This window comes from Mustela erminea, chromosome 16 (genome assembly GCF_009829155.1).
Source record: "Mustela erminea isolate mMusErm1 chromosome 16, mMusErm1.Pri, whole genome shotgun sequence".
Lineage (NCBI taxonomy): Eukaryota > Metazoa > Chordata > Mammalia > Carnivora > Mustelidae > Mustela > Mustela erminea.
The window spans coordinates 45,802,948-45,819,722 of record NC_045629.1 but is presented as its reverse complement, the minus strand read 5'-3'; the positions used below and the strand labels follow the sequence as shown (position 1 = coordinate 45,819,722).

General features: G+C 38.7%; 1 protein-coding gene across 3 annotated transcripts in view; it reads right to left on the bottom strand.

Annotated features, from left to right (window-relative positions):
- The window catches only part of CPQ (carboxypeptidase Q), a 449,400-nt gene that overhangs the window by 232,840 nt on the left and 199,785 nt on the right, over window positions 1–16,775 (bottom strand). For all 3 annotated transcript variants that reach the window (XM_032316614.1, XM_032316615.1, XM_032316616.1), the window contains exon 5: window positions 11,461–11,668. In XM_032316614.1, coding sequence (XP_032172505.1) covers window positions 11,461–11,668 — 208 coding nt within the window. The remainder of the gene's footprint in view (window positions 1–11,460; window positions 11,669–16,775) is intronic.

The following is a 16,775-nucleotide window of genomic DNA, read 5'->3' as shown; positions in this document are numbered from 1 at the left end:
TCAAACAGCATCTGACATGCAACTACAGCTCAGTTTAAATTTCTTTTCTTTTCTTTTTTTTTTTTTTTTTACAGATTTTATTTACTTATTTGGCAGACAGAGATCACACGTAGGCAGAGAGGCAGGCAGAGAGAGAGGAAGGGAAGCAGGCTCCCCACTGGGCAGAGAGCCTGATGTGGGGCTTGATCCCAGGACCCTGGTATTAGGACCTGAGCCGAAAGCAGAGGCTTTAACCCACTGAGCCACCCAACCACCCCTACAGCTCAGTAAATTTCTATTAAATGAATGAATGTTATTGAATCATTCAATTAAAGTGAATAAATGAATAAAGAAAGAGAAGGCCAGACTTCAGCAGGTAGATACAGAAAAGGGAATCAGTATGAAGAAGGCAAAGAAACTGAGACATGACACAAAACATATAGAACAGTGAATCTTCCAGGTTTGGAGGACATAGATCTTCTGTGGGAAAAGCCACGACCAGTATAACACTTTGTAAATGCAAGGCTTTTTTTTTTTTTTTTTTTGACAGTAAGTGGGGGGCCACTGCCTCTTTTAAATAAAACTTGACAGAGGCATACTTCTGCACTGAGACATCCTTGAGGAATATTGGTTGGGTGGTGGTACACCAGACAGGAGAGGAGAAAGACTGGAACAGAGATGTTAAGATGGTATCTCTCATCCACACAACAGCCCCTGATGGATAAAGAAGAAATGAGGTTCAGTTCTCTGATCTGCATTGAGTCCTATGTACTCATATTCAGGCCTACGTCTTAGAGTTTTATTATAAAAATACACAAGTGGTGGTTTACAGTATAAACTCAAAGGACCTCCGATATAAACACTGAGGGAAAATGGGAGAAAGTTCTGGTTAGAATAAATTTGGAATGAAATATTGTAATTTTGCAAAGAGATGAAGCATGACCTAGGAAGAACATGCATTAACTGGCCATAATTGCTGCTAAAAATTCACATGACATTAAATTAAGTTAGTTTAACCTTAAATTAAGAGTCAAGAATGTGCACAGAATAATAATGTTCTTCATTCAGTCGTTCATGTTTAATTTAACTAACAGCATAACTATGACGGCACATTCGGCACATGGCCACACAGTGTTCTTAGAATGTTCCAAGGGAAGTTCTTTGGCATGGGAAGAAACCATGTCAACCTCTTCCTAAGCTTCCCATTGATTGTTATTTAAAATTACTCTGTTGTAGCAAAACCGATAAATAGTCCAAAAGACTTCAAAATTCCCTAGCCACATATTTATTTAGATGTAACATCATTTTTACTGAAAAACTCATGTATAATCAAAACTTCTAATAACAGCTTAAGTAAATTACAGAATACCTATTTGTCAGAATGACTTACAGATACTAAAATTTCTATCCCAAGGGATATTTTGCCCGACGTTAAATAAAAATCAGATCTGACACTATAAAATATAGCTATATAAAAAGAATTCATAGAAGAAAACATAGGAAAGGAAATGCAGTAAGATATTAACAGCAATTGTCTGAGTTAATTTATTTCTGAGTAAAAATTCTTTTTATTTTTCTCTGTTTTTTAAATAAGGAGATAATAATTTTATATGAAAATCTAACTTAAACAATAAACACAGTCTTTCTACCAGGAGCTGCTACTAACTCTAGAAAACAGTGGAGTTGGAACTGGGACGCAAAGAGATTTCAGCAACCTTAATATAAAGGTTCGGTTTATGGGCCTGTCACAGTAGGTAACACATGGGTAGCACTCAATAAATAGTCCATGAATGAGATATGGCATACGATAACAAGTCAATTTGGGCAATTCCCTTTTTTAAAATTCAGTTGGTTAGCAGGATGCCAAGCAAAACACATAATTGGTTATAAAACGTTAATTTCTACCTGATTGTTGTAGCAGAACTGGTAGAGTGAAAGTCCTGAGTAAAATCCAGGTGTTCTTCATTAGCTGTTTCTTGGCCCTACTTTTAAGCTTAAAGTTTTCAAAACACAGACCCAGACAGTTCTGTGCAGTAACAACATAGGGAGGTAGCTATTTTGGATAACCTGGACTCCCCTTTCACGAAGGATTTAAACAGTACATTTTTTGTTTTAATTTTGAAGTAAATATTTCAATGTTTTGATTGCTTTCCTGTCTTCCTAAATCACCTCATGCATCTTAATTCCTTGCAGACTCATCACTCTTAGGAACGTTAGTTGCTACAATGTCATATAATATAGTAAGTACTTAGTGAGAAGCCTCTACCCTAAATGCTATGATTTTTATGTTCTGAGTCTGTCTTGTCCTTCCTTTGAAGATCCTAAAATATGCCTTTCTGTGGCATATTTTTTGCATACACTTTTCTCTTTGCCCAGAACACCTCCCAATAAAGTCCTTGTCCATCCATTAAATTCCTGCTCATCTCTCTCACCTTTCAGTAGCCAGCTTTCCTGACAGTTCAGACATAGTATTCCTTTCTGTGTATCTTGTGCTCTTTGATTACCGTATTATTTCATCCCAAAACCTAGTGGCTTAAAATAGTAAATATTTATTACCTCACATAGTTTTTGTGGGTTAAGAATTTCGGAGCAGAGAAACTGGGTGGTTCTGGCTCAAGGTCTCTTATGAGGTGTGGTCAAGATGCTGGCCAGGGCTGTAGTCATCTGAAGGCTCGACTGGAGCTGTTGGATCTACTTACTGGCTGATTTGTACTAGTGGATAAGAGAAGACCCCCCATTTCTTACCACATGTACCTCTCCACAGGGCCTCTTCAGTATCCTCACAACATGGCAGCTGGCTTCTCCCAGAATGAGTGATCCATGAGAAAGAGCAAGGAAGAAGCCACATGCTTTTGATGTTCTAATCCCAGACATCACCCACCATCATTTCTGCCACATTCTATTCAGTAGAAGCAAATCATTAAATACAGCCTACATATGGGGGAAGGTAATCTGGTTCTATCTTTTAAAAGGAGATCAAACAATTTGTGGTCAATTTTAAAACCACTGAGACTGCTTTTACTGCATTATATGGTAATTATTTATCCAAAAAATTTCATTTTTCAGGTTGTGTTTTAGAGAATCCTTAAAGCATTTGTTCTATGTTCTGAGTCACAGGGCTCTATGCAGTGACTACAGCAAGTTACAGAGGAAAGACTTTGAATCTTAACACTTATTAGATATGGATCTGACTTGGGTAATTTACTTGAATCCTTGCTTCTTCCTCTTTAAAGTGAAACTGTAATCATCATCCTGGTTGTCAGGATTAAATGAGATAATACAGGGGAGAGTACACCACCAACTGTAAAGTACTGCAGGGTAGGTCTGCACTGGGCCAGCCAGGCTGCAGCGCCCCAGGCCCTGCGTCAGTACCGCAGAATCCCAGCTGTGAAATTCACTGCCTGCTCCACTTCACCACCACGCAAGGGGCCCTTTACACTCTCTTCTCTTTGCCTCAGACTATTTCCTGAGCTTGTAACACAGAGTTCTACACAGAATAGGTATTCAACAAGCACTTCTCACTGCTGTTGATAGTGTTAGCAGTTGTGCTGGTGTTCCTTTCATTTAGGTTAAAACAGGAAGCTCTTTAGATAGCAGTATCTCACAAACTAGAATAGAAAAAGACTAAGAGGTCCAGGATAATAAATTGTCAGAGTACGGGTTCCAGGACAGAATAAACTTATGTTTACTCCTTGCTCTACCACAAAGCTTTGTGAACTTTGTGATCTAAGCCTTGGCTTCTTCCTCTGTAATGTGGGTATAACAGCATGGCTTACTTGACAAGGTCACAGTGAAAATTAAAGGAGAAAACTCACAAAAAGCATCTAGAAAACTGATCATGACACGATAAACACTCCATAAATGTGGATTATTATTCATCTTATGATTGTTATTAAAAGGACTCCATCATTAATAAAAGAAAGGTGGTCAAAACTGTGAAAGATGGCATCCTCTTCTTTGCAAGTCCCATTTTGGCCACTAGGATGACTTACTGACTCCAGGAAAGAGCACTGTCCAAGGACGGCCTCGTCTACCTGGGTGGCTATCTATCTAAAACAGCCTGTCTGGCTGGAGCTATTTCCATTTGCTGTCTTTATGAGCCCAGAGGCATGCACAGCTATGAGCACATTTCAGAAATTTTAAAAATAAACAATGAAATGCCTCATGCTTGCCACACATGTATTTTTCCTTCCATGATTTAGGTTGGCTGGTTCTAAGCCATAAAATGTTTATAATAAGAAAGAAAGAAAAAAAAAAAAGAATCAAATCTGCCAGCTTCAAACTCTTTAACCCCACCCCCCAAAACTTTCCAACTCAAGGTTAAGATGTGAACAAATGTTCCAACCAATATGTTCATGAAAGATTTAATAATTACTTTGCTTATGAAAGTTTAAACAGCTGCTTAAGTTAGTAAAAAGGGTCCCACCCAGGCAAAATAACTTTCTGTACCCATTAAGGAGGTTTTACAAATCATCAGACTACATATTCAGATGCAGGGCAAAACTGCATTTGCTCTAATGCCTCTAACCAGTCAGTTGTGGATGGCATGATTCTGTTCACCAGGTCAAACAGGTTTTGTTTATTCCTTCAACAGGGTCTTGACAGCATCACATTAAAGCTGTTTCCAAAAGAATTCCTGAGCTTTTCAATAATTTATTTTTAAAAACATATATACATGGAAGAAGCCATGCATTTTTCTGTAGGTTATTTTACAGTGTAACTCCAAGAATACAGGGTTCATTATCAGACGGATTTAGAAATGACAGGTCACATCGCATTCCTTTAAAGAAAGAATAACACTATTCTTTGGGCTTTCATACATACAACTCTCTCCACTTGGAACATTCCCCATCCCAAACCCACCCCCTTAGCTTGGTTAACTCCTCGTGGTTAACTACAAGCGTTGAGGAATCAACGGGATCTCTCCAGAAGGGCTCCCTTGGCTTCCCTGACCAGGATGTTTGCCCCTGAAATGAGTCCCTCTTATACCATGTAGCTGCCATATTATGACACTTACCACCTGCCATAGCCGTGATCTGGTTACTTGCTTGTCTTTTCTGCCCCAAGTGCTATGAGGGTAATGTGATACAACCAGCATATAGTAAGAGCTCAATAAATTCTTTTAGAATTAATGAATGAATTCCACCCAAACTGTACTTTTCCTTCTTTTTCTCCTCTGTATTCAAACTTTAACAACTTCTACCAGGTTTATTTCCTAAATAATTCCTGAATCATCCTCTTTCCCAACATCATGTTAACTGTCCCAGTTCATGTCCTCCTATCTTCTAGCTGAATTTCAGTATTTGCCCCCTCTAAATGTATACAGTGGCCAAAGTGTACTAAAATGCAAAGCTCAAAAAATAAATAAAATAAAATAAAAGGCAAAACTCCTGCCAAAACCCTTCAGAGACTTCCTACTGCCAACAGGACAAAGCTCCAGCCTTGCACATGGCATGCCAAGGCTGCACTCTGTTCCTCTGATGTGCCCCTCCTATTTCTCAACTCCTTGCCTTTGCATAAGCTCTCCCCTATCCAGTAAAGGTCAATATATAGTGAGGGTCAGAGAGGCAAAATGACCTACCAAGAAAGTGGAAGAGGTAGGGTCTGAATTCGACTCACTATGTTTCTAACTACAGTGCTCTGCTGTCTACTTGAACTAACCCTATTGCTGTAACTCACACCTGACATGTACTCAGTAAATGTTTTGTATTAATGAATGGTTTTAAAAAATGAATCTTTAAAAAAAAAAAAACACCAAAACATAAGCTATCCAGAGTATCTTATGCCTCTATCCTATTTTTTTCTCCAAAAGTTTGGGGAATATTACAAATATTTAAACTTTCTAAAAATTCCCAGAGTATACTAGCACAATAAAGCCTAAGAAAGGCCACCAAAAAAAGGAGTTTATTTTGCTTTTGCAATAGAAGAGTTCCTAATTGTATCTGAACACAGAATGTTAAAAAACAAGCAAACAAAACATTTACAGCCACTGCTACTCTGTCAAATAATCAAAGGGCTCCCACTATATCTTGTTACTATCTAAGCATACAGTAGGTGTACCAGCAGTCTGATGATAATCCCCAAGTATTTTTTTTTAAATAATAGAATTTCAAGGCTGAAAATGATCTTTGAGTTTTCCCAAAGTCCCTCATTCTTTAGTTGAAGGATTGAGTGGGCCAAGGTCATTCAGCTTATTTGTGGCAGAAATAAAATCAGAACCAAGGCATGGCCAACACCCACGCTGTGTTCCTTCTATTATTCCACACCTGACATTCTCAATCTGGGGTGACTTCTGTCCCAGCCATTGGGCAATGTCGGGAGTTTTTGTGTTTTTTTGATAATCATGGTTATAGGGTGTGGGGGAGAGGCCAAGGGTGCTGCTAAATATTCTACAGTGCACAGAGCAGACCCCTACAACCAAGAATTATTTGGCCCAAAATGTTAATAGTGTAGAAATTAAAGAAACCCTACCCCACCCCCGACCCATACACGCAAAGAAAAAGTGAGCTCTCCAGTTAACAAACTCGAACTTTCATGTCAATGTTTCCCACTGGCCTGCACAGTACTGCATTGTATCTGAAATAATACCTTATAAGAAACTGAAATTGTTCTTTAAATCCATGAAAATAACTGTTATAGAAAAAAACGTATGTATAAAAAAATTTCACTCATCAAGGCTTTATCAAAATGGGCTTGGATATTATCAACCAAAAAAAATGTGTAACACTTTTCTTTTTCACACAATTCCCTCAGAAGACTTCTGGAATATAGTAAGGCCTAGTAAATCACTGAGGGGCAGAAGAAATGGGCCAGCCCCAAAAGTCAACATTGGAGAGTCTGTTCTCAGGAGAGAGTCTGTCCTACAGGGGCACTAACTCCCTAGTTTCAGGTCATCGGCCCTTTTGTCAGGTCAGTTTGAGTACAACCCTCCTTGTGTGTTTGCCTGTTTGTTGGAGTGAGGGACCCTGGCAGCATCCCAGGAAAGGGTTATTTGGGCTACTGTCAGGACAGGGTCCCCCTGACACTGGCATGATTCTGGGCTTGGAGGACCCAAAACATGTCACTGTGGGTTCTTTGGGAAGAGAGTAGAATTAATGTACAAAATACCCCTCCTCAGCCATTTTCACATATTGAAACTCAATAAAGTATTTGTATTATTGGCATTTTTAAAAGCCTATTGCTAATCCAGAACTTAAAGCTTATGGCTGAATTATGCAACAGGGTTTCAAAATGTGTCAATGCCTCATCAATCACGTATAAACTTTTCTAGAGCTGAAAATCACTACACCTTGTCCATGGTTCTTGGGCCAAATCAGAGGGATTCTCTATGCGCTAAATGATTTTCTCTCCTTAAAGTGCTGTGTGTGAATAATGAGATAGAAGGGGTTGTGCTGGGTGCTAGTCCTAAAGGACGTCTGTCAGCCACTGTGTGAATGTGAGCCTACCCTCTGGTCACCCAGGATGTTCGATCTGCAAGCAGAATGATAAGAAAGTGCAATAAACCCTCTTTCTTTTTAGAGCTAATTTCCATTGCAAGTAACTTGCTCAGCATTATTGAATACTCTTCTTCAGTACGATAGGGAGAGCAAGGTAGAGAGGATGTGTCAGAGATAAGTTAGCCACCCGAAACAACTCAATGTTTATGTCACTGTGGCCATTACAGTAGTCCCCTCCTTATCCACAGGGGACACATTCCAAGAGTCCTCTGACTCCTCCGGTAGATGCCTGAAACTATGGATAACATTGCACCTTATATATACTATACTTTTTCCTGTACACACACCTATGATAAAGTTTAACTTCTAAATTCGGCACAGAGCTTAACAATTAAAAGCAAAGCTGAGCGATTTTCAGAATGTTTGCCAGAGTTGAGGAGAGCTCGTCTCCCTCACCAGCCAAAGAGAGAATGGTTCTTAGTAGGCATCTGAATCTCCAGCAGGCGAGTCCTTTCCCTCCTGCACTCTCCTTTTCTGCTCGCTTCTGAGCACTCCTTTTCTGCTACGGAATCTCCTCTTACCTATACCTGCCTCCCTCCCTCCTTGTCTCTTTTCCTTTGTCTTCTGCTCACCTCTGATTACTCACCCCAGTATTTATCTGTATCATAACCTTTATTTTATAGGGAACAGGAGGCGGGGTCTGACAGCAGGAAACACCAGGCGGAGATCAACGTTTTAAAGTAGCAACTCTTTTTGTTTTTTTTTATTTTTTATTAACATATAATGTATTTTTATCGCCAGGGGTACAGGTCTGTGAATCACCAGGTTTACACACTTCACAGCACTCACCAAAGCACATACCCTCCCCAATGTCCATAACCCCACCCCCCTTCTCCCAACGCCCCTCCCCCCAGCAACCCTCAGTTTGTGACTCTTAATCTCACAAAACAAACTGAGGAGATGGACGTTTTAAAACAGCTCTGAGCTTTATGGCAAAAATAGGGGAGAGATTAGAAGTAAAATCAGGGGGGAATAGCAAGGGCCTGAATTAGGACACTTAATAGGATGGGTACCAGCCACCGGTCAGTGGTAAAGAGGAGAAAATGAAAACTAACTCACCGTGCTGGCAGGTAAACACGGCTCCTTTCACAGAGACAGAAACTAAAGCAAGTGATCAGGGTCCAAGGAGTTGAGGTGTTCAGCTTTGGACAATAGCTGCATTTAGGGGTCATGTCCAATATGTCAATGGACAATCGGTATTCCACATGGGCAGGAGAACTTCTAGATTTAAAAGGAATTGATATTAAGAAAATTCTCCAGCCACTTTCTCCTTTACTTCCTCTCTTCATTTTACTACAACAAAATATGTGTTGAAAGCTACTACATGCCCAGTCCTGGGATAAGCATTAATAAAAAGCCAGAAAAAAAAGTAAACAGACTGGCTGCTCGGGGCCTTAGCAAGCTCTGGCAGGAGATTACATAAGAGCATATAATGCTGAGATGAGGTCAAGGTTACCCAAGGAAGCTTCATGGAAGGGGTAAGCATTGATCAGGGATGGACTATGCTTATTCAGGTTCCTTAACTCACCTAATGCCTAGAGAGAAGAACACATGCTTGCTGCCTTCCTTCACAGTCTGGACATCCCCTGTGGTTTCACTTAGACTCTGAGACAGATTCGTCCCCCAAAATAGTCACATAGACTTCACTGAACTCATCATTTCTTCTGTAAAAGTAATACTGTGACTTCTTCGTGGGAGAACTTCTGTTAATTTTCTACCCTGTATATCTTGGCAACACCATACTTATAACCCACTTCTGGAATGCTACGCAATGCTATGGTAGAGGTAAAAGTTTAATCCTGAGTCTTGGGAACTCTCTGGAATCCACCCACTTAGAGAAGATGTTATCCCCACAGAAGACAGGGACTGAAGCAGTCTGATGGAGATCAGCATGCTAAATATTCAGGCTAACTTAGCAACTCTACTCTTAGGCATTTACCCAACAAGAAATGAAGACGTAGGTCCACGGAAAGACTTGCGCAAAAATATTCACAGAAGTTCTACTGGTAACAGTCAAAAACTAGAAACCAACCAGATATCCAACTGCTGAATGGATAAACAAATTGTGGTATATCCATGTGATAAAATATCACTCAGCAGGAATATAGAGGGATAGACAATTGATAACATGGATTAATCTCAAAAGCACTATATGTGAGTGAAAGAAGCTAGACTCAAAAGACTACACATTCTATGGCTCCACTTTTATGAAATTCTAGAGAAGAAAAAACTCTAGATCTAGAAAGTGGATCAGTAGCTACCAGGGGGCAGAGGAGTGGAGGAGGAGATGGACAGCAAAGGCACATGAGGCAATGTTTGGAGTAATGAAAACATTCCCTATTGTGAGCGCTGTAGTGCTTACATTGCTGCATACATTTTTCAAAGCTCATTGAATTATACACTTAAATTTGGTAAATTTATGTAATTATATTTCTGTAAAGCTGATTGTTTTTTTTTTTTTCAATCAGCCCGAGCTGAGGAGTAGGCCTAAGCCTTCCCAACCAGGAGATGTCTGTGGCTCTTAGGAAGCCATGTGAGCCAGCATGGCTTTCACTACAGGCCACTACAGCCCCAAGAACTCCCCTGCTTTAATGCTTTAGCTCAGACCTTGACAACCCCTGGCTGTTTCAGACTAAGGCTCCCAATAACTCATTCTCATCTCATCTCACCCAGCCTAGAGGCCAGAACAGGCTGCTCACCCAGACAACTGATCACAGATAATCCTAAAAACGCCTGCCCTGGACTAGCAGCCTTAAAAATGGCAACACTTTATCCTGGAACTACTAACTGGGGAACATACCTGGTAAGGATTATACTTTAAGGAGTCTGACTCCTTGGAAACTGGAACATAGACTCTGGGCTCTTCTGCTGTTATCAGGTTCCTAAAGGGCAAGGGGCTTGTTTCTTTTCTCTACATTGAAAACTAGAGTTTGTCTATAGCTATTTGACTCCCAAGGGTCCTACTGAGATCTTGCTTTTCCATGATTCCTATAGCTACAAGCCTAAGGCTGATGCATGCCCACATCCTGGATGTATTTTGGGAAGGAAAAAAAGGACCTGAACATAATACAAATCCTCACTGCAACAGAGCCCTTATGACTAGGAGAGGTCCTGAGTCAAGACATGTACAGAAGGTTTGTTTCTCCACCACTATTCACTTTTTCTTTCATCCCATTTGCCCCTTTAAGCAAAATACAAGTCTGTAATTCTAGAATAACTTGATCTTTAAGTGCTATTTTTCAGCATTTCAATAACTACTAACAGAGGAAATCTGCACCAGACATCTTATCAGAACTGGGGATTTTTGTACACTTGCTGTCATGTGAAGTAAACTTCTATTCAATCTGTGTGTGCACTCTACCAAACACTGTGCTAGGCTATGTGACTGGGGCTCGCTGAGACCTCGCGATAATCCTGCTACATTACACAGAACATCCCTTCTTTGCAGACAAGTTCTCTAAGACTCAGAGAATAAGTAACTTGCTAAACTTATTTAACCTTCAGTTAGCAAAGTCTGAATCTACCTCTAGTACTATTTGATTTTCAAACTTTGCTAAGGAAAAAAAAAATAGGAAATTATTGTGGTCTAAAACATGACTTAACATTTTAAGGTGCTGGTTTTGAGTTCCTTCTCAGTCACTTACTAGCTGTGTGGACCTGAGTTTCCTTCTATATCACCTTTGAAATGATAAAAATAAATCCTACTTCACTGAGTTTTGAAAGACTCAAATAACACAATCTACACAATAAGCACAATAAATATTAGCTATTGGTATGATCTCAAGTGCCAACGTAGCTCCAAATGGAATAAATAACACACACACACACGCATACACATACAAACACACACGTTGAGTTTCCACACCATGGATCCTATTTCATTCTTCAATTCTTTGTAAAACTTTTGTTGGGGGGGGGGGGGAATAAAGACCCTGCCTTGGATGAGTTTCTGTTCCCAGACAGCCCATGTACCTCCTTCACTCACCTGCTCTGGGTACTTGCTGCCAATGATCTCTGCTACAGTGTTGAAGGAATCAGCATCTGGGTAGTTCTTTGCCCCCATCTTCAGCTGAATAACAATTCTGTTCCCACGGGAAGCCATCCTGGATATCATCTCTGCATCTTCCACTGTGATACAAGCTGTCGGGATTTTTGGCACACCATCCTGGTATTCCTGAATACCTGTGTGAGGACTTGAGAAAAGAAGGCATCAGGTTACCTTAAAAGTAGAAATGGACTGGAGCACCTGGGTGGCTCAGCGGGTTAAGCCTCTGCCTTCAACTCAGGTCATGGTCTCAGGGTCCTGGGATTGAGCCCTGAATCAGGCTCTCTGCTCAAAGGGGAGTCTGCTTCCCCCTTTATCTCTGCCTGCCTCTCTGTCTCTGTCAAATAAATAAATAAAATCTTTTTTTAAAAAAAGAAAGAACCAAAAGTATTTTTTAAGTGTCTGTATTTGGCATTTGACTCTCACTGATCTTTGTTTGCATATGAGAACTAGGATGGGTTGGCAACATTGGTTTATTTCCTTTGATGTGAATTTATCTTTTTATTAAAAATAACTTAGAAACTTCAACTTAATGATCATCTTATTAAAAACATTACGTGAAATTTATTTTGATATTTTGATGATCCCTTAAAGTTGCGAGTTGCCTCAAACTGAAAAGAACATTAACAATGCTTTCAGGACCAAGAGGTGAGTGAACACATGTGTTCGAGAAGACAGAGAAAGCTCTGAAGTTCATCAAGGCTACAGACCAGAAGACCCACACCTCTGGAAGAAAACTGCCCACATACATCCAGCTCTCTGGTCATGGGCAAGCTCTGGGGATACTTTCTTCCCTCTCAACCACAGAGATCCAAACATGCAGCCCAGCATTGGTGGTAGAATGTTTTGCAGGAAAACTGTAGAACTATGGGAAATGTTTGTGCTTCCGTGAAGAATAGTGCTGAATAAATCCCAGTTTCTGATTTAACTGCTACAAGCAAATGAAAACCAGGAGAATTTTGGCACTAGAACAAAAATATTATCCCAACAGTCAAGTTTTTCCTGGTAATTTCCATATGCTTCTTAGATTACTGAAAACACTTACCATTAAAATTTCTGTTAGTCTATTGTTGATCCAACCTCTATACATGCTAATTGAGTTTATCAAACTCATTTCCAAAAGTTGCTCTTTCAGACTGACCCTTTTCGATCCTGAGGTAGGACTCCAAACCTTCCCAAACCACAACTCCTTCAGGACCAAGCCAGCATAGGCTTCCCAGTGTGCATCATGCCCTATCAGCCTATTTCCATTTTCTGTGAAGGCACAAGCTAACAGCCTCCCTCTTAAAAGTAATTTTTCTTTTCCTACTTCCATGTTTGTTTCAGGTTGCCTCATATTTGTAGGAAACCCTTTCCCCTCCTCTCAGCCACAGCACATTTCTCTCCTGTAGAAGGGACTCCAACCTCCACATGCATAAACATGAATGATCCAGTCTTATCACTTCTTTCTTGGTGTGACTGCACTGTTGTAACAATATGTCTGGTGACTATTTACTTACTTAGAGAAATTGCATAGCAAAATGATTAAGAACAGAGACTGAGGAGCAAAACCATCTAGGTTCAAATCTGGGTTATGGAACTTATTGCTAACTGACTTTGGGCAAAGTATGTATAATTGCTTCAGTGGTTTCATCTATAAATAAAAGTGATAATAATACTTAATTCACAGAATTACTTTGCAGATTCAATTAATTTATACAAGTGAATCACTTGCCATGAAACAGCACTCAATAAATACTAAATATATATTTTGTTAACTTGTCTGTTAACTTCTCCCTGCAGAAGGAGATGGTTTCATCTAAAATCCTTAGCACACCCTCTATGAAGATCTTAAATGTTAGTCTTCATCAAGAGAGAAACAAATAACTTATAAACTCAAAAATTATGATACAGAAACCCTGAATCTGAACCCCTGCTCTAGAATATGCCTAATCCACTCTAACTTCTGGTTCACGGTGGGCTATGGGGTCCCATAATCAAGGTCAAATACTGGCTCTACCATGACATGAAGCAACCCACATGACGTCTCTGCTTCTGAGTTTCCACATCTATTAAGTGGAGAATAATATTAATATTGACTTCATATTTCTGTGAGGATAAAAGATAGTATATAGAAAGAATTTTAAATGGTATTTGGCACATTATAATTATTTAATAAATATTAGTTATTATTTATTCAGTGCAATTTTTCCACTGAGTTGGTAGAATGATTAATGACCAAAAGTACTCTGACATATGTAGGAAGACAATCTAAATATTTATTGTTCGGATAACCTTACATGATGTCTGGGATTCAACAAATGCTCTCCTTGTTCTCAGACTCTCCTACTCAGAGGAGTTCAGGTAAACAGCCTCTCTCTTTTTTTAAAGTTTTTATTTAAATTCCAGTTAGTTAACATACAGTGTAATATTGGTTTCAGGTGTGCAGTATAGTAATTCAACACTTCTATACAACACCTGATGCTCATCACAAGTACATTCCTTAATTCCTATTACCTATTTAACCCATCCCTCCACCCACCTCCCCTTTGGTAACCATCAATTTATTCTCTACAGTAAAAGTCTGTTTCTTTGTTTGCCAATCTCACTTTCATTTCTTTCCTTTCACTCGTTTGTTTTGTTTAAATGATTTTTTAAATATAAATTTGTAGCAATAAGTTACAGGTAATTTTCTTAAAGTCAGGACAGTAAGTTGGGCTTGTACCCATGGCTCCAATGAGGAAAACAGCACTGAAAGGCATCTTCCAACTATGGTTCAGAATTCAAGATATAAAAGCCTTTGTAATTTGTTTCTGCCATTAAGAATGTCCTCCAGTAGGGCAATCCAGCACGGTTTAGAAGTAGGAAGAATGAGGACTCAACATTTTTATCTGGAGCCCTGTCCTTTCACTGCCAATTATTCTACAAGGGATGATCAGCCTTAAACACCACCTTCCTGCTTCCATTTATAACCCCACCTGCAACTGAACAATAGCAAAGGGTAAACTATAAAGCAAGCTGTAAAAAAATCCAAACAGTTGTACTTAAAAATTAATACCAACTCTTTACAAACTCTTCCAAAAACTTTAAGAGAAGGGAATACTTCCCAACTTACTCTACAAGATCTCATGATTACTGATATCAAAACCAGACAAAGATATCATAAGAAAAGAAAACTATGCACTAACATCTTTTATGAATATCAATGCAAAAAAAATCCTCAACAAAATAAAAGCAAACTGATACCAGCAACAAATAAAAAGGATTATATACCATGACCAAGAGGGATTTATCCCAGAAATGCAAGGTTGGTTTAACATAAGAATCAACCAATGTAATATATCATATAATACAAAAGGACAAAACCCATATGATCATCTCAATAGATACTGAGAAATCTAACAGTCCTTCATGATAAAGAAAAAAAAAAGCTATGATAACAAGAGAGTGTGGCACTGGTATAAGGATAGACATAAGTCAATAGAATAAATTTAAAGTCCAAAAATAAACCTTCAAAAGAATGGTCAGCTCATTTCAACAAGAATGCTAAAATAATTCAATGGATATAGATAAATATTTTCAAAGAAATGGTGCTGGGGCCAATAAAATATCCACATGTAACAGAAAAGAAAGCTGTACCCATATATCACATCATATATTAAAATCAATTAAAAAATTAATCACAGGGGGCACCTCGGTGGCTAAGTTGGTTGTGTCTGACTCTTGTTTTCGGCTCAGGTCACAGTCAATGTCGTGAGATCCAGCCCTGAGTCAGGCTCTGTGCTGGGTGTAGAGACTGCTTAAGATTCTCTTTCTCCCTCTTTCTCTGCCCTCTCCCTCCCCTCTCTCTCTAAAAAAATAAAAATAAAGATAAAAATAAGATAAAATCTTTAAAAAAATTAATCAGATCTAAATGTAAGAGCTAAAACTATGAAACTTCATGACCTTGGGTAATGAAATTGTGTCTTAGATACAACACTAAAACCATAAGCAACAAAAGAAAAAATAGATAAACTGAACCATCGAAATTGTAAACCCTCATAATTCAAAAGACACCATCAAAAAGTGATAAGACAATGCTCAGAATGGGAGAAAATGTTCATAAACTCTGTACCTTATAAGGCACTTATATCTAAAATATATACAGACCTCTTGAGAACTCAATAATAAAATAGCTAACTAATTAAAAAATGGGTAAAAAATATGAATAGACTTTCTTCAAATAGAATATACAGACATTGAGCACATAACAGAATGCTAAATACCATTAGACATCAGGAAAATGCAAATCCAAACCACAATGAAATGTCATTCATACCCAGCAGGATGGCTATGATCAAAAAGACAGATAAAAACAAGTATTGGCAAGGATGTGAAAAATGTGAAACCCTGTACATTGCTGATAAAATGTAAAATGGTGTAGCCACTTTAAAAACAGTCTGACAGTTCCTTAAAAAGTGAAACATGTACTACTAGATATATATTCAAGAGAAATGAGGATATATATTCACAAAAACTTGCACACTAATGTTCATAACAGCATTATTCATAATAGTCAAACATAAAAACAACTCTAATGTCTATAAGGTCATGAATGGATAAATAAAATGTATGTCCATACAACAGAATATTAATTAACAATAAAACATTATGCTTTTACACAGGTTGCAATGTGGATGAACCTTGAAAATATTATCTTAAGTGAAAGAATTTTTTAAAAAAGACCACATATTGTAAGATTCCACTTATATGAAATGTTTAGTATAGGTAAATCTGTAGAGGTAGAAAGTAAGTTTTATGTTGCCTAGAGCTGGTTGAGGGCAAGGAAAATGAGTAGTGAATGCTAGTAAGTATGGGATTTCTTTGGGAGATAATGACAATGTTCTAAAATTAGTGATGGGTGTTGTACAAATTCGTGATTATCAGCTCTTCTTTTTTAAAAATATTTTTATTTATTTATCTGACAAACAGAAATCACAAGCAGGAAGAGAGGCAGAGAGAGAGGAAGGGTAGCAGGCTCCCCGCTGAGCAGAGCGCCCAACTCGGGGCTCGATCCCAGGACCCTGTGATCATGACCCAAGCCGAAGGCAGAGGCTCCAACCCACTGAGCCACCCAGGTGTCCCGATTATCAGCTCTTCTGATTCACCAGTTTGCCGGCCATAGATCTTGGGACTCCTTAGCTCCATAATCACATGAGTCAAGTCATAATAAAGCTCTTCATATATATATATATACATATATATATATTCATTTGGTTCTCTTTTTCTAAAGAATC